This window comes from Pieris brassicae, chromosome 5 (genome assembly GCF_905147105.1).
Source record: "Pieris brassicae chromosome 5, ilPieBrab1.1, whole genome shotgun sequence".
NCBI classification, from domain to species: Eukaryota; Metazoa; Arthropoda; class Insecta; order Lepidoptera; family Pieridae; genus Pieris; species Pieris brassicae.
The window spans coordinates 16,032,819-16,052,469 of record NC_059669.1 but is presented as its reverse complement, the minus strand read 5'-3'; the positions used below and the strand labels follow the sequence as shown (position 1 = coordinate 16,052,469).

The 19,651-nt window shown below is 31.1% G+C and overlaps 1 protein-coding gene across 4 annotated transcripts in view; it reads right to left on the bottom strand.

The window, feature by feature from the left end:
• The window catches only part of LOC123710075, a 52,565-nt gene extending 33,358 nt beyond the window's left edge, over positions 1-19,207 (bottom strand). For 2 of the 4 annotated variants that reach the window (XM_045661766.1, XM_045661763.1), the window contains exons 1-2: positions 19,102-19,207; positions 11,826-11,955 (exon numbers count right to left, since the gene is read on the bottom strand). In XM_045661766.1, coding sequence (XP_045517722.1) covers positions 11,826-11,905 — 80 coding nt within the window. In that variant the 5' untranslated portion in view covers positions 11,906-11,955; positions 19,102-19,207. Of the gene's footprint in view, positions 1-6,221; positions 6,523-11,825; positions 11,956-19,101 lie in introns of those variants that run through there. The other 2 variants (XM_045661765.1, XM_045661764.1) reach the window with 2 other exon arrangements.
• Positions 19,208-19,651: the final 444 nt, after the last annotated feature.

The window sequence follows — 19,651 nt, the reverse complement described above, 5'->3', positions numbered from 1 at the left end:
GTCAGCAGATTTTGTTTTTGTTGTTTAAATAGGATAATTTGCAAGTTTACACGGACAATAAAACAAGTAAAGATGTGTGTGGTGAGCTCGAACACACTTTACCAGGATGTATTGCATAAAGCTTACGAATTGTGTCCGAATTTACTTTATAAAAATGATTATAAATTGTGAAGGAACAAGTCTTATTAACGCTTTTACGAGTATAGTATGAATGTAGAGTTTTTACATACGTCCATTATGACTCATTCTATTTAAAACACTTTCGAAATACTGCCTTTAATTATCTGTGAAAAACCAAGATTTATGTCATAAAGATTAAACTTGTATTTGAAAGTTACTCGATAAAAATAGCCTTGGCCCAATGGTTCCAAATACATTCTCGCAGTAAAGGTAAAACAATGTTTTATTTTTCACAAATGGAAAAATTAATTTAAAAAGAAATTACTTCCTTAAATTCCGAGAAGCGTAATGTTGGAACTAAGCCGTCGAGAATTCTCTGTTTTCTTTTTGCAATAACTAGGGAAATTAAAATCCCGTTTACACCAAAGGGAAACTTAAGGATGTTGTTTGTTAAATCATTTCGGATTTGAATTCGTGCCTACGTGGAAAATATGTACATGATTTACAAGGAAACATGACACAAAAATACAACATATAAAAATAAATACCAATTATATTTAGAAAAGTGTCTGTTTAACATATTTTTTAATGGTAAGAGTTGATTACGACTACATTGTCAACATGGTATAAGTCATTTAAATACATCTTAGTGATGCTTAAGATATTGACAAAAGTGCACCAACGTTTTATGAATAAAGAGGTTAATTTTCAAATAGTATTTTTATATACCTTCCCCTCCCCCTAAAACAAGCACATAGCTAGATGCACAGATAAATAGAGGTCTTCAAAATATATATGTAGCAAAGACCAAGGAAAAGAGGGCGCCCTAAAAATTCTGGATACGATATTTAGCAGGAAGCTAATGAGGAAAAAAGGCCTTGGATAGATAATAATTTGGAAAGGGGCCTTTAACCGTGAATGTTTTCTGATCAATGGTACTGAAGGAAGTTAGGTTTTCATAACAAGAGAAATAAATGTATATATGTCACAAATCTAAACTGTATATTTAACATTTATGAAGATTGGAAACAATTGGGCTTTTTTATTACTATTTTTATATACCAGATTTAACCATAGGAATTTCATACTACAATAAATTTTAGTCTTTTGACGCAGTAACAAAAATAATAATTATACTACAATTTGCCATTTCCCAAATTAACATGTAAGATAAAGTCTTCATACTACAATGACTTTCCATTCCCACGATATAATAATTTGCACTTAAAACTACTTATAATTATGATAATTAATATCATTTCCATCGTATAGAACGACAGTAACAAATATATATCATCCATTGCTTCTTCGGGTACAATATATAATTTTGCCAAGTACGTATACGGCAATGTACATAAGTGTAACAATAATAATATACTCTTCCGTTATTTAGACATACTAGGTGCGAAAGTGAAACTTACATTAATTTTATTGTGGCTTTGAACTTCGCTAAGTAAAAAACAAAAGCGCGTAATTTAACATAATACACAGTTACTAGCCGAAGTCCATATTTTGGATATTACCGTATGTAACATTTTTTTAAAATCTACTCAGATTGTTTTGCCACGTTAATTCACTTAACGTCAGATGAAATCGCCCATTTTTACCTTGTCCAATTAAAGACAGGAAAAAAAATACGTTAAGCCAAAATTTAATTAAATTGTTTAAAAACGTTTTGAAACGTTCCGTAAAATACACTATACACTGACCTTTTATTTTTATCTAAACCTATTATTAACTTTATTTAAATTATGCATGTACATAATATTAGTAAGATTTATGAGTACTATACATGAACATTTATAATAAAAAAAATGAAGGTACCATGTGACGGTGTAGTGAGCCTAAAAACTTAAAATAAAAATTGTGGGAATTAGGTCGTCTTAAAAACCTTAAATTTAATTAAATATGCCGACAAACCTATGTCGAATTTATAAATTGCTATGATAGTGTGAAATACCAATAAACGCGTAAAAATTCTTAACCTAGATTAAATGAGATACCTTTTTAGGTTATCTTAATCGTATTGAGCTAGTTAACAAATTAAATTATCTAATTGACCAACATTTACGTAATCAACGGAAGGCGCACATTTTAAACAAGGATTAGGTTGCCAAGAAATCGGCGCATTGCAGGTTATATGACGCTTGCACTGAAATATTGCGTCCTTGACACAACACTGTGGATCGCGGGAATACAGAAGATTATATCTGTTATAATAATACTCTGATGTCGTTTGAATCTCGGCTACGCACCAATGGAAAGTCCATCTAGATGCTTCTAACACTCACTCTCTTTAACTGACATGTCTTGGACATAGATGGCATCTAGTCTAGTCAAGTAAAGTAAAGATTAAGCGTTGTAGTGTCTGTTCATGTTGATGAGAATGATAAAAAAACATAAAAGCGTTGGTTCGAACTATTTTTAACTGGGACAAAACAAAATTCGACGGCGTCGAAGTCGGCATTCCTTTTTTTTTTAATGTCACAAGAATATGAAAAATTAACGATGAAATTAGTGTAAAATCCTACGAATATTAAGCATTCAAAAGCTACGTATTGTAATTTCAATATTGGTTTATTTCTATAAAAAACATCCGTTTTCAGTACTGAGATTTTTATTTGTGAAAATTCTAAAGCATACATGCAAATTTAACCTTTATTTTCGTATATAAGGGTTTATTCTCCTATAGAGAAATTTCCGTTAGACATTAATTTGCCGTTTACACTGGAATTTTTAATCTCTGCTACAAAACTACGATCCTTCACGTCAACAGCTTTATTAACAACAGCCTTTTTTTAATGATTACAAAACATTTTTCCTCCAACAATGAGGTTTTTTTCTATGTGGAGGCTTAACTGTTATGAAACAGTCATTATGTAGTCTTGACCATTTTCACCATTGTCAAATTTATTAGAGAAAACATGTAATGTTTTGAAATGAATACTACATACTTAGTTTTTTACACTTTTTGTGACAACTTGTACCGATAATAATCAATCAACCACATTATTTAATAATATTACTTTAGTTCGAAGTACTTAAAAGTAAACTTACTATCTTCCGCTTCTACAGTCAAGGGAAAATTTTAACTCAAAAATAGAACATTTAATTTACTTTGACGACCTCAAAGTTCCAAACTGACAAACACGCCCATGTTTGCCCTCAAACAAACCTGTGAGGGTAAACAGAGTAACTGTACTTTAGAGATAGGATAGTCTCTAAATTCTAAAACAGGTGTGCCCATCCCAAAAAACACAGCACATTTACACATTTCCAAAGTAAAATATAGTAGTAAGAATTTTGTCTATTTATTCAATAGTAATATGATACGGTAGGACTTACCAATAATTTCTTTTCGTAATAGCTTTTATTATGCACTAATCTCAAAGACTAGGGTTCGAACTCCAAAAGTATTCTTGGCTTGAATAGTTAATTTAATAGGAAGGACTAACATCACTTTACGACCGAATAAGATATAACTTTTTCAATGTGAATTTACTCACTAATAAAACATTGTCTATGAGAAGATGGCTCAATGTATGATGTAGTATGATTAATATATTATCTATACTATATACACAACATATAATTGTTGTTTATTTCCAACATAAAGTTGAAACACTTGGGCCGTGGGGTTCAAGTGCACAGGTGCTAGTTTCAGTTTAAATTAATTATTAATTTTAGATGGATAATATTCTAAATATATCTAATCGATCTCGCATTCCTTAAATCCTTTCACGTTTTAGTAAAATGTCAAACACATTGCCTTTGCATCACAACTAGTACGTGGAACAAAATTTCGTAGTACAAAAACCTGTTTGTGATGAAAAAAGAACAGGTGAGTGTGCTACTTAACGAGCCTACATTTGGTTACATTTTTGTTTACTAGTACCTATCGTAATTGTGGTAACGTTTATTAACGTCACAATGTAATATACCTGTATTCATATATAACCAATCTTAGATAGTTAGTATTGGAACAAAAATATATGTAATGAGCAGGAGAGGTATATCATATTTATAAAGAGTTATAATTCCCGCCAAATTTGTGGGCCAATTTCATTAGATGCGCAAAAGCCGTATTTAAAATACATAGCGACACTTTCCCCCACCATTGCTAGCAAAATATTTTTTTTGCTATATGTTAACGTCATTTATTTCCATAATAATACTGTTTAATAAGTTTTACGTATATTTAGTAAGGTTTGTTTATCGAATAAGAAGTATAAACATATATAAAAAGATTATAACTAATATCATGCATGCAGGTATATCTGTAATCGACCTTTATAGCTTATATTACATCTACACATTATATACTTTTAATTATATTAAGGAGTATTTATAGGTTTTATCAGTTACAGCTAGATTACTGAAGCCCAACATGGTAACAATATACGAGGATAAAGTTAGTTTCTATACCGTACCGACATAAAGAAGAACTCCTAAGACTGCATAATTATTATTGCGAACATTACTTCGAAATGAGGAGATTCTAATACAACGTGGACTTGGATGGTAGGTAAAATTACTAAAAAAAGATTGTAGCCTAATCTTAGTGCATTAGTCTAAAAAGAAATTAGTAATTTCTGCTTCTACGGAAAAGATTAAACTTAATGTTAATTTGACTCGCAGGGAAATATAACCTCCTTTTAATTTCATACGACGTACGACGAAAATACTTAAATGATAGGATTATAAAATAAATAGAACTTGCTAACAAAGTACTCAAAAGTACAGGTATAAACATAAACAAAGGTTAATATAATCTTTATAACACCAATCCGACTGTTTCATACAAAACCAGTTCCCTATTTCCTCTTCACTTTTTGAAACATGTTACTTATCTGTTATCTATCTCTTGTAAATTACTCAAGCTAAACTGTCCGCTCTAGAATCATAGACAAAACTTTCCAGGAAGATTAAAGTCTGAATAGAAAACAAAAGACATGGGTACAATGCAACAAATGCCCGAGGCGGCTTTCGTCATTCATCGTCCACCACAGACAAAAAATTCCATACAAAAAGGTTCGAAGTTCGACTACCTGTTTTTCGAGTACAAAATTCCGCAATGTCGATGACACATTGTATAGGAACTGAGAAATCAGGATCTGAATCTATAGCTAGTCTAATGACTCACGTATTGGTATTATAAAATTCATATTTATTGATTTGTAGGTAGACGTTTTCATAAAAGTTGAGACTTTTGAGAGGATAAAAGTATGTGTTATGTAGGTATCGAGCAATATTGTGAAAGCATAAAAAAATAGTATTACCGTTATAAATTCTAAAGATCTAGGAAACTTTTACCGGACGTCAAGAGAGAATTGTATTTGCCATATTCAGTCTTTATATTTTTCTTGATTTCCTGACATTTATTGTACTTATGCAGCTGAGAAACTTCAGCGTAGGTATTACGACGCATTTAAAGACCGCTATAAAAATTACCACTACGTAAACATTATCTATAAAGTAACAACGATAATGTGCATTTCCAATTGCTTTTTAATTGTGTTCTTGATGACTTGATGAACATTCTTAAAAATTTAGTCATTATTATGGTAATGTTTTATAATTATTGGACACGAAATCTTGTATATATATGTTTTCCCCTTCCTATTCCGGTATTATACTTACTTAAACCTATGGAGATAGCCATTATTTACAAAAATAAAATGATTTTGTTGTTCTTTGCAAGATATTGACAGATTCTTTTGAATATTAACAGCGTGAGCTTCGGTTATATTGCCCAGTCTACATTCTTAAATTTACATCTTAATAGTCATGCTAATTAGTTTAAAAAATACAGATGAGCACCTCAAACACCTACGAGTTTTTAAAACACCTGTTGATGCTTTATTCGACATAGTGGCGTGCCCCAAACATTTTACCACCCAAAGTCAATCAACCCTGCGTGTTGCATGCAAAATTAAGGTAATCTACCGCCTCCATTATCTCAAATATAATAACCGTAAGCTAGTATCAATATATATGATTATTATTCTTCAAAGTTCTGAGAGTTTTATGATAAATGTATACCAATAGTAAGTGTAAAACTAGTCGTGTCTAGCTCTAGTATAATATCCGGTTTCTCGTACCTTTATTTACTGGCATCAAATCCTCTGTTAGATCGCCTCAATTTAATCCTGCAACATTTCCGAATCACAATACACTTTACACAAAACACGAACCTTTTGTTACTTTTTTTTCATATCTATTATTTTTATTATTATTAAATTTTATCAAACACGTTTTAGATTTTTAAATTGATTACCGTTTGGAATTATTGAGAATGTTATGATTTTAATTAAATTACAGACAAATAAGAATATAGAATTATTTACAGAATTAAATATTGCTTCATAAACGCAAACGACCGTTCGTTGTCGACTGAATACTGATGTAGTAGTGGCGTACCAACATGCTACACGCACACAACTATGTAGGACACCAGTGTGGGAGGAGCAAAAGTGATAGCATTATACACTAACTCTTAAGTTAAGATGAGATAGCAAATACGTCATCACCAGTACACGAGGTAAGTCTATAATGCAGCTAATTGGAAAAGTCTTCTCCTTCAATAAATATGTAAGACATACAATACCTCCTCACCTTTTTACTATTATACTGGTTTTACCTGTATATATACGTTCCGATAAAGGTAATTTGAATTCCTGAGGAGTGAAAAAGATAGAGCCTCAAGGCGGAGGTTCTACGTAGATATAGGTGCTTGAAGGGCTACAATAAAAACGTTTAAATTTAATTTGAATATGACGGCTTTTAACGGTTTCCCGTAGGTCATCGTCTTTAAAAACTTGTAATCAATGATTTATAAAGACAACATGTGAGGTATTTATTTAATAATTTATTAAATGACTTGCCTTTACTTCAAAAATATGTTTATTAAAAACTTTATATTCGTAACAATTAATTGTTTTGTTTTTTTTACTTTATTGGATTTAATAGACGAAAAAGAGTTTTTATAGATGCTTTGGTATAACAATATTACACGAATAATGGTGACGGGGCTCTCTCAAAAATGTTTATTCTTTGTCATGTATGAGTATGTATTAATCATAAATGTTAGTTATATTATTTTTATATATTATATTATTGCTTATAGATGTCATTCTTAAAAAGACATTTACCTTATAAAAACATATATAGATTTACAGAAATGTCGATAGTAAAAATATAAAACTTTCTAGTTACATAATATTATAAGAGGATAGATGACGGTAACAAAAACAAAAATCGTTCTGTTCTAAATCGGTCATTTAGTGAATTTCTAGTTGTTATTTGTTTTTCATTGTTTCACAAGTACTTTTACCAATTAGCTAGGCGTATCACGTTCAACAGAACACGCTTTGTTTCCTAAATTAAGTGAAAATTTGCTGGTTTTCTTTTGACATACTTATTACAGTCTAGAATACAACGATTGTATCGCCATGAATACAATACGAATGTTTTTATAATTGATTATTAACTAAATCGACAAAGTAAACAATTACCTACCATAAACAATCCAAAAGTTACAAAAAATAAACTATTGGAGGAGAGTAACCAAATGGGCTACCATTTTGTTTTTTTTTTCTCAAAAATAAAAATAAAACTATTAAAAAATTAACCATTTATTGACTTCAAAATAATCACACATACGTTTTTAAATAGCCATCAAATTTATAAATAAATCTTTGATAATACCTACTTTAATTGTCTTTGCTATTATATATTTAGATTAACTAATAAAACTGCAGTATATATATATAATGAACGGTAACAATAAGTATATGTAACCGCATGCTCTGAATTGTTTAAGCTGGAAATCGAAGACGGTTGACCTCTTTACTTCGTGCTACGTTGAATAATAATGACCATAGCTGTCATCAGTAGGACATGACTTAGAAAACAATCACGAGCGATTCGTCATCCGTTGGTCATACGTTCTAATAGCCTTACATTCGAAAGCATACATAGATACCTCGGAGGGCAATAAACTTAAAAAAATTAACAGATATAATCAAAGCGCTTTCAGTAGTCGTGTTCAAACTTTGCGGCAATAGTTGACACTTAACAGATAACTATTTGATATTATAATTTGTCTATTGCCGCGAAGTTGGTATTTATATTCAGATCGAATTTTAATAAATATTATTGCGACTGTTGTTTTTCAGCATGTCTGGCTAGATTTACAGCTGAATCCCAGAAGCTGGAAAGTATTGAATTTGGGTGTTTTAAATTAAGTTTTAAAGTGCGTTGACAATGTGCTAATTAAGAGTAACATTTGTTTTAAATATCTCCTTTAGTGTATTACTGCCTATGGTCTGCCCAATACGCATATTTTATACTTTACATTTGAATGTGTGTATTTCTAGATATATCCAGCTAAATCAAAGCATAACGGTAATACGACAAAGCTTTAAAACTTTTAATAACTCGACTGAAGTTATTTAGCCCTAATATCGCCTACTATTCTGAACACATTGTTTGATCCACATAGATGTCACCTAAATACCAAACGAGTTGATGCGATTCCAAATCTTGACGCACAAATCTCAAAATAAATTCTTTTTTTAGAGTTTCTATATTTTAAAATCCATAGTTAGAGCAATCTGTTGTATATAGCATTTGATATCTATAATAATAGAGATTTTGGGGCATAACTTTACGTCTGTTTCAAATAACAAACATTTTATATTTATAAAAAAATCACATGACTTATTTGACCGATTGTTCTACATCCTCTAGCTGGGGCAAAGGGCACAGTGTATCGACATCGCGTTTTATTTAGATAGAACGCAACTCAAACGTGTGTCTACTAAGAAAGTTTCTTATAAAAATATTGTTCTTACTATAATCTATTTGACTCTAATTGCATTTGGTCAAAACTCAAAAGGTGTTAACTATCCAACCCATGTAACAAAATTTGTGTAATCCTATAGCATTAACCTGTTGTGGTTTGTTCGTTTAGCAGTTCCACGTTTAACAAAGTAATCAAAGTAGACCATCGTCTTCTCTATGGTACTGTTCTCGGCATAAAAGTCTAGTCCTCTAGAGTCGTTTTAAGACTTTTGCTTTAAGTCTAGAGCTTAGCATTAGGTTTCCTATGTCAAGTCCTGTACGTTTTTGAAATAGAGGTTACTGACCTTTAAGGATTAAGATTAACAAAGATAGCGCTAGATCCCGTACGTCATAATTGTATTGGATTTTAATAATAATAAAGCGAACTATTATTCGTTTAATCATTATCATAGTAAGTCTCCTTTCTAAATTTTACCCTAATTCTCGACAAGCAACAAGTTAATGTACCTACTTCTAGGAAATAATCTAAAACGGACTTCTACGCTTCGAAAGCAATGGTTACTTATTTTACACTATGGCAAAAGGCAAAATTCGATATTGACATACGAGAATCATAGTTCGCTTTATCATTCGTCCAATCATAATCATAGTAAATCTCGTAAGAGTTAGAAAACAAACGTAGGATATGTGAATTAAAGTACAAAACATTGGAAAATCCATATACATATATAAACAGTATATGTGTGTATATACAGTTTCAATAGATCAACTGAATGATGCAATTTCTTTTCTAATTCGTGAACGAGAATGTATTCTCATCGGCATGAACGTCGAGCAAAGATTGAAAATTGCAAAGTTTTATTAGCAAAAGTATTATACGTTATTCTGTATAAAATGAACGATTAACCCATTAATGTGTGGCGATTTAAGTTAGGTGTGTACATGACATAATTTGAATTATACAAAACTAGAGAAGTGCTCTGTAAATTATACTAACGTAATAAAAATAACGACACCCGCAGGCCCAGTTCCCACGACTTTGTTCATACTTTTGATGAGCAAACAGGTGTCAAATTAAATGATACTAGACAGCGCACGTTGGATACCCCTTTGTAGGCGATCGTTCCCGCCGATGCAATGTTGCGTCGCTTGGGAGTAGGGTTACCATCGTAAAGTTGTAATGTATGTGAAATTCTAGGGATGTTTGTAAAAAAATAATTTTAACTTTATCCCTTCCTGTTGAGAAATTAATGAAACTGCTAAATGTTTAAAATAAATTTAGTTACGTACTACTAATTGGTCTGTTAAAAGAAGTAACCGAGATAGAAATATAAAAAATTAACAGACTGCACATTTAGATTGAAACTTGAAAGTGATTCAAATGTGTTCAATGTATTATTCTATTAATATTTGCGTGAAACATTATTATAAGTATTAACGTAATAATATATTTTAATAATGTGATAAAATAATATTAGTATTGACATAATGATATTGCTAGTAATGTAATTGTAACTTATATTCTACCTTTTAAGACAAATTTGTACGCAGTGGCAGAATATTCGAACTCTAAGTTGTACCACCATAACATTTTTATACCACATTTTGCAAATAAATTATTATTATTAATTAAATCAAAATGTACTAATAAAGATAACTATGTACACTTGTGTATCTTCTCAAAGCAACGGCGTAGAGGCAACATTCGTTAAAATAAAAATTATGTGCCGCGTTACTGGAATAAATATATGCTATTCAGCAATACGATGAATCGACACACGCGAACATTATCGTCATTTGTTTTACAGTCATGAATTAAATAAGGTAATTTGTCTCGCGGCTGTATATATACGAATAAAATATTGACAAATGTAATTTCAAATTCCTATTCAGTATATCTTAGTCTTTCAGTACTCCTGAATTAATTTCTGTATCTGTAAAATAGCAGTACAACACTAAAACTTATCACATCAAACTCCTCTTAATAAAGTTTGAATAGAGTTTTGAATAATAAAAAAGAGTATTGTAGGAATATCCAACTTTACATCTCGCAACCCTGCCGAACAAAGCATAGCTGTTTGATTGAAAGCGTCGTTGAGTATCTGCATCCTTAATGCTGCAGTAACAAGAGCCAGGAATGACAATGTGCCTACTTCGCTTTGAGTTTTTAACCACAATAACCACAGCTTGCTTCACGTAGCCTGAATATGTGATCCAGTTGATAACTAGAGCTATTGCTTTACTAGGTTTTCTAATATACTTACAACATTTTCTATAGGATTTCAATATTATGAACTCCTATAAAGGAAACAAATAAGGCACCAAATAAAAATATCAAAACCTTTTTGTATACGTACACTATTCCTTGGACTATTTACTAATTATATAACATAAATAAGTGTGTATAGATTGTCTTATTAGAGGCCTTCAAGAGGATAATGTACCATTCATTGACACTCCAACAACACCCATATGCCTCTTAGCGTTGTAGTTGTCCATGGGCACTTCTTAATCTAAGCACTTCTTTAGTGACACGCCAGGTCGTTTGCCCCGTGACCCATAAAAAGGGAATTGCAGTTTATTATATTTATATAAAAGCGTTATACCAATGTTACTAGTTCAAAAAATACAAATATAACTAATTTACTCGCTTGTTGTAAAACAACAAGACAACTGTTGTAAAAATAACTAAACTAAGTTTGAAATAACACTATTGAATTACAAAATAAAACATTAATTGTAAAGAATATTTTCTACGAATTTTAACATCACGTAACCTTTTGGGACATCTACTTAATGAATCTTATACGCAAAAGAATTGCTACTTAAAAATATGTCTACATTATTTTGTTTTTTGTAATTATATGTAATGTCCTAATTGTTTATCCTAATTTACTTACCATTCCCACAAGTGCACGAGACAGTCAAACATGACGCAACCATTTTCAGTGCTCATACAGGAAGCCGGTGCCGTTGCCATCTTATCTATGTTTTTCTGTTTGCACACACGTTACGCCATACATAGGACACCTGTAACCAAGTGGAAAATAGGGTAAAGATTATAAAGTTCCATAAACTCTTATAATAGTACTATGTTTTTATGCTTAGTATAACTAATGCCATAAGCGTGGGCTAAGTTCCACATTTTCATAATGTGCTTTCTGCTTTAGTATGACCAAAGTATGACTGAAATAATAAAACGCTAAAGGACTATGGAGTCCTTTAGCGTTTTAACCTGTCACGATGTTTGTCCGCGATGTACTCCTAAATTACTTAAGCAATTTAAATTAAATTGGCACACCGTGAGCAGTTTGGTCCAACTTAAGAGATAGGATAGCTTAGATCTTTAATTATAGTCACAATTTTATTTTATTGCAAATTATTTGTCCATAATTAATTGACAGTCACAATTATCTGTTAACTCCAAAAGATTCTAACAGATGTCGATACTTTTCGACTGGATTGAGTTAGTAATCAATAGATGGCACTGCTATGGTAAACCGACAATCGTGTAATATAAGCTACAATTCAATATCATGATTACCACGTGTTATTGAGTCTAAAGTTTAATTGTTTTTTTGTAGTAAACGAAATACCGTAAAATTAAATTATTTCTACTTTTTTAATTTTTGGTGTTAGCATAGCCACGTGTTACTTAGACCGGAGTGTAAATCAAATTCAAATCATAGTGACGATAATACAGTGAAATTATTCTTTCGTGTCATGGTATTAAGGCTAACTAAAACCACATTAAGGAGAAACGAAGTTCGCGGGGGCAGCTAGTTTCATATAAAAATCTTATATATATGCTAGCTAACCCGGCAAACGTCGTTTTGCCATGTATATTATTTCCAGAAAAATTGTATTTTTTTTTAGTTCAATAAATATAACCTATCAACTATAACAAAAAATAGGGGTTGATTGTAGAGTAGTGACAAGTAACAGTTGTATGAATTTATGTATGCTGTTTCATTAATTAATTAAAAGAAAAAAAGAAAAATAAATTTTTGGGGTGGACTTCCCTTATCACTTATTCCCTTATTTGAGGTAGCAGCCGATTCTCAGACTTACTGAATATGCATAAAAAAATCATTGTGACATCGAACATTGTGACACGAGAATTTTATATAGATTATAGTTAAAAATTAGAAGCGTTGACAAATGTTAACAAATATATTTACTTTAATTATTTTTGGAATTGCCTAGAGTTAAAAACTTCTTTCGCCATGTGCAAAAAAAATAACATTTACAAAAATTTTAATTGAAAATATTAGACGTTACGTTATGTTGCATATATAATGTTTAATAGTTGATTCACGTTATACGGAAATCTTTAATTTGTTTAGTATGGTAAACAACTTAATGGTGAAAGTTATTTATTAATAAAAATGTTATGCATTAACAAATAATTATTACGTGTATAATTTTTGATTCATGAATAAATCCGTATACACAAGTGTTACTTTAAAGTGAAATAATCAGTCTAATTTTTTGGCCATTATGTGGTAATATGTTTTGGATTAAACACTGTATGTTTAAATTACTCTCTACAGCATAAATATCTTATATAGAGCGGTCATTGTTCGCAGCCTGTGAGCACTTGTTGTATTTCCAAACTAAAGTTAGTCCATGTTTTCATAATACTGAGGATATTCAATATCTACATATTAAATGTATTGTTTGTAAAGCACGACCTACTAGAACTAGAGCAAATGACCAGTATTGATTTACTAGGCATGCCTCATTTGCACGCTCTACTATTAGAAAATTAATTAAAGATTCACTGGATGTTCTTAGTAGATTTGTGCGAGAATGGAACATGAATACCGTACGGTAAAAAAGATGTTCTAGTTTTAGTAATTTATTTTTTATTTAATATTCACCAAAATAAACATTATAGCATAAGATCGTGTCGCCGACTTGCTTCAATTACAACGATTTTGAAAGATATGGCGCTTATAAGACCAAGAAAAGCCTACTGAAATACAACCATTGGATTTCCTTGAAGATTAACCAATATTGTGCATTTGACACTATGGATAATATTAATTCCACATGAAGTAAAAGTAAAGAAATATGAATATAGTTTTTGTTAGGTATCCCATTTTCATGCCGCAAACTACAATAATTATTGTACATTAATTAACTTTAAAGGGAATAGTTCGTTGTTATAATTCTTCTTAGGGAAGTAAATTTTTTAAAGTAAACATCATATACCAAAAACAATGCAATTTTTTACATTATAATGAATTGTTGACAACACAATTTTTACGTATTTATTTATTATATCGATATAATTTTTGTTCTCTTTCATTTGAATATCTTTTACCATGAAGGTTTTCTATTATATATTGACAAATCAAGTTAGTATATTTATGTATTACAAAACAGTATCGCTACAACTCTTGGTCTTGGCCTCAGATATGTGTAAGGGCACATGGTCCCTTGGTGCACGCCCGTAAATCGAACGCACGACCTCAAGCCTCTAGGCTAACACATATGCCTTATGGAATTTGTGTCAATACAATGAAATAAACATTCTGCTACGACTTTAGAAACTTAAAGATATAAGCCCATCACCATTTTAAGTAATCGAATTTCCTCGTCGATAGATTTAAACCTAAAAATTCGCTATAAAATCGCAAGTTTTAAATGTAAAATGTACGACATTCGTCAGTCATATTTCATGAAATCTTGAAGGCTTCCGAATGAACGTGACAAAATTGTGTATTCAATATTAATGTATTCTTTCAGTCGAGCTGACGCTAGGGTTTTCAAATTGACAGATGTCGTTCATGTCAAACATACTGGGTCAATTCTTTATTTGAATTTGAAGTTATAAAATGATTGTTATAAAAATGTAGTATCCATATTTATAACCATTTCCAGAAAAAAATCTGCCCTTCATGCAAATACATTATTACAAAAATTGTCGTATGTAGACTTAGACTTATACTCGTATTGAATTTGTGTTTGATAGGTTATTGTACAATTATATCAGTTCATAAAATAATATTAGCTCGCTTTAAATTTATATAGCGCCTAATAACAACATTAACAAAAAGAAAAGAGTGAACCAATTATTGAAAGGCCGGCAACGCACTTGCGAGCCTTGTGGCAATGTGTCTTAGGGCGAGGTACCACTTAACATCGGGTGAGCCTCCTGCTCGTTTGCCTCCTATTACATTAAAAAATTATAAATAATAGAAATAAATAGAAAACTAAAACAAATTTCAAACGTTTTCTAATTTTAATGCTCGAAGCATTACCTCGCTATATTGCGATACTTAGTCAAAAGTATTAGCTAAAGTAACCGTCACTCTTTATAGTTATACGAGACTACCCTATTAAAGACCCTAGGAAAGCGTATGCTGAATAAATATATGGATAACTGATGGTTTCTTTAGCCTGCGGCTTCATTTGTTCACACATAAACGGATCATCCATATTATCCTCCTATACTTAGACAGAGCTTTCTACTTAGGGCTTAAGGCAGACCTATAACCAACTTCATGAAAATGTAGACAGCTTAAGAAATCCATATTACTATTTATAAGGGTAATGCAGTTCATATTCAGCGCTACAATGTGTCAAAAACATACGGGAGTTTGTCACCGTTGAAGCCTAAAGCACCCAAAAAGAGGTTTTCAAATGTCTCAACATTTCTCAGATTTATATTACTATTAAAGTTTTAAAATGGTTCCTTAGTTCTTAAGATAGGGGGTGGATGTTAACCTTTTCTGAAATATCTCAGTAAAGCTTTTACAGTTTGCTGTTAGCTAGTTAAATTTCTTATCGGAATATGTGAAGTGAGAAAGCGGCAATTTGGCATATGCATAACGTTTACTTTTATAGTTTAAGATTAAATTTAGTATATCTGACTGATCTATAATTTCGTATTTCTAAAATATATGTACCTACATATTTGATTTTGTACAGTACTGAATGGAACACAATGATACTATAGAGTTTTTATCGATTTTAAAGACCTTCAGAGGCGGCTTGTCTGGCCTTCATCCCTTCGACCTAGTTATCTAAACGTCTCAGCCGATAAGTAAATGCGTTCTGAGGCCTTTCCTTTCAATGATATCTAGAACTTATATACCTAGTTAGGCCATAAGTTCTGTTCCAAATTCTAAATAATTAAAAAGTTAAAAAACAGAAAAGTTTTTATGTAACATTATACATGACAATATTAAAGAAGAGACCTAATTAGGAAAAACTTATAATATTTTTATTTCTGCTTAGAGATAAATTGTTTTCTGCTAATTAAATTAAATTATTTGTAATTGTGTAATAATACTTTTTAATATATGTAATTGCCTCACTGCAACTTGTCCGTTCAAACTCATATAAAAGTTATATTTTATGTGTGAAATCATTCAATAATTCTTCTTACTATTAAATTTGTATTACAAAATCCCGAAAAGGTTAAATAAATATTTTACAATGATTTTCAATAGTCTTAGTTGCCTTATCGAAACGCTCGCGGCAATCACTACCAATTATTATTGGTACTTTTTGTGAGAGGTATCAGATGATTGCGTGATCTATGGAGCCTCCGGAGAAAGTGTCCCTACCATAACTGTATTTATGCCTTAATGGTGACTATGATTCATGATTTTCGGAGTTATTCATGTATACTTATTGTAAACAAATCCGTTGTAATACTGATTTGATGAGTCGTTTTCGATAATAAAAAATAGAAGCTTTTATTAGCTATAAAATGGTTCCTGAACGTTCTCTTCTTTAAATTACATAATTTTCTAAATACAAGCTTATTACAATTCTCCTTTGTCAAATAGTTAACCAAAAACATAGTGTCGCTACAACTTCCAGGTCTGATTTCTGAATCAAACCGATATTTTTTTTAATAGGCAAGTTCACACATAATCATACAACATTAATCATCCAATCGGCCTTCTATGTCTGACACACGTTGATTTTTAGGCCTAAGGCATGCCAGTTTCTTCACGATGTGCTTTATAGTACGAGCGAGTGCTTAATTTACTCAAAGAAATTAATAATAATAATCCATTGGAGCACAGCCCTAATTCGAACTCATCGTGAGTAAAAATTAATTCAAGACTACGTCATTATATTATAATTAAATTTAATACCCGAATATGACAAATATCTTTGAAGCCTAAATCTACTCTTAAGATTTTATAGGCAATCGGACTTTTATTAACTGAGTTAACAAAATAAATGTGTGACGCTTATAAGACATCCTTACATGATATAACAACTTCAAGTACGCGTTTTTATAAATCAAAATGAAAATACCATATCGATATGTGTACTTATGAATGTCAATAAACAACGAATATTTCCAAATTTACATTTACAACAAGCAGTTCTCATATCATGGCTATAGAACGCACGAGAAGAACTCACAAGAGCCTGTAAAACTCTATTTGTACTCTGAAGCACTGGCTTCACCCGACATAATATACTTTTAAAGAACAACAAAATCACAATTTACATTCGTCACATTTATTATTAGTGTTTGTTGAAATGAATATGAAATCGAAACCGACGGCCAAAATATTACTTTACTATGAGTAATGTTGGTAAACAGCTTTCATCTCGCAAATTAACTCGCACAAGTTTTCATATCCACTTTTCCCGCAGCAGTTATGCATGACATTTACGAACATGTGATGATGAAATCATGAAAGTATAGCGTAAGCGAAATATAGAGCTTATATTTAGCGTTTTTGTTTCTAAGCAATTACATAGTGTCTCTATGGCTCAGTTAATCAAAGTCATTTATTATATCATATTTATTCAAAGATAAAATAGACGGCGAAAAATGTTTATGTAAATTTTTACTCGCATTAATATCAACATTACTTCGTGAGCCTTTGTTCATGTCCGTTTGTAAAATTATAATAGACTGTTTTGCTACTCGTATAAGTTATGTATTGGACTAAAGTGATACAAAATTATAACATCTGCAATCAATTTCCAACAAATAACCAGCACACTTTGCACTGCATCCGTTCGAAGTAAGAATAAAGAAAGTATAAGAGTCTGTACCTACTTAGGCACAGACTACTCGCTTTCCAGTATAGAAATAATCGTTAGGAAAGTCCAATAATTATTAAGATAATAATTCTTTCAAGTAAGATTTCTATGTCAAAGACACTTTCTTCGAGTTTTTACTTTCAAGCAACAAAATGTCCATTATCTAAAAATTCAAATTCAACATGGAACGAACCGGAACGTAGCTTTTCGCCATAATATAAATTTAGACTCTGTGTTTCTCTATAATATGTTTAATAAGAGATTAGACAAATTTCAGTGACACGCAGACTAAAATATATTATAATAGATACTGCAATTCCAGATTAAATAATAAAAAACCTTTTGTGAATGTTCAAATGAAAATATTGATTACAAAATTTGAAAACTTTAACTTCTGTACAAAATAGTAATGCTACGTTACTACGTAGATCATCATAGTTTCCATTTTCTCCCAAATTGTACTTTCCAAAACCGCAATTACGTGGTATTACAAATTAAAATACTCCCCTAATTCCTCTATATATCCATTATCAAATTCATCATGGGACCAACTAGAAAATATTATATCAAACTAAAACGAAAGATAACATGCATACAAAAATATTATACGAATTGATAGAGATCGATAGAGATCGATAGAGATTACTATCTAGGAAAAAGAGTTCCTATTCTTTTTCATCTTACTGGGGTAGGATACACTACTTTACTTATTTGGGCATATGTCGTATTTTAAACATACTACGCAGCTTGATTAGGTTTCAAAATGTAATCGATGATCGTCTCAGCATCTTCCCGTGGACCCGGAATTATATTACGCGCACAAAATAACATTAGGGTGAATTTGGTAACCAGAGGGGTCTTTATAGGGTGCCGTATCTTATTGTATCAGTCCTAAAGATTTCTAGAAATATGTATTGACATAATGTATAATATCTAAATAATCACGAATCAGTTACCAATAAAATAAAAATATATAATTATCGATATATTGGTAACGATTCTTTCGCTAAATTTAAACATTTTACTTGCACTATCATATTAATAAAGTTAACTAAACAATAAAACAATCATAACCAAGGAATGGCAACAATAACTGGGTCATAACGTGCCGATAATTACCTATACATAGTGTTATTAACAACTTACCTAATGCCTTAGCGATTTTACGTCACAAATATGCATATAGATTATCCTACATTCAGTATATAGTCTATACACAACACTTAAACGTTTTAATGATAGATAATGGAAGTATGTGATTATTTGAAAATGGAATAAGCGTGGTATCGATTAAGCGGCGCGCGGCCGCGCGGTCTATGACGGAATGAAAGCCGGGTGCGCGCGTTTTCCATCATTTCCCGCCTTCGGGGGTTGGAAATATGTTGCGCTGAACACGTAGCGCCTGTTACATGAAAGAGATCCACTGGGAGTGGCGCTAGTTTATAGACTTTTCGTTTTTCTTAAAATTATAGCATTTTCTGTCGTTCGTTTCATGTAAAAATGTCTACTAGATTTCAAAAGGCTATCGCGATACGTACGTTGTGTTTAAGAATCTTAAATCCTGATCAGACCTAAGTTAATCGTCTATATAAATAAATATTTATGTTGATTAGCAAAACGGCTGGGCCAATCCGAGTATGTCTTTATACTCTAATACTTTGAACTCTTAGCCTTTTATGGAGAGAAAAATTTGAAA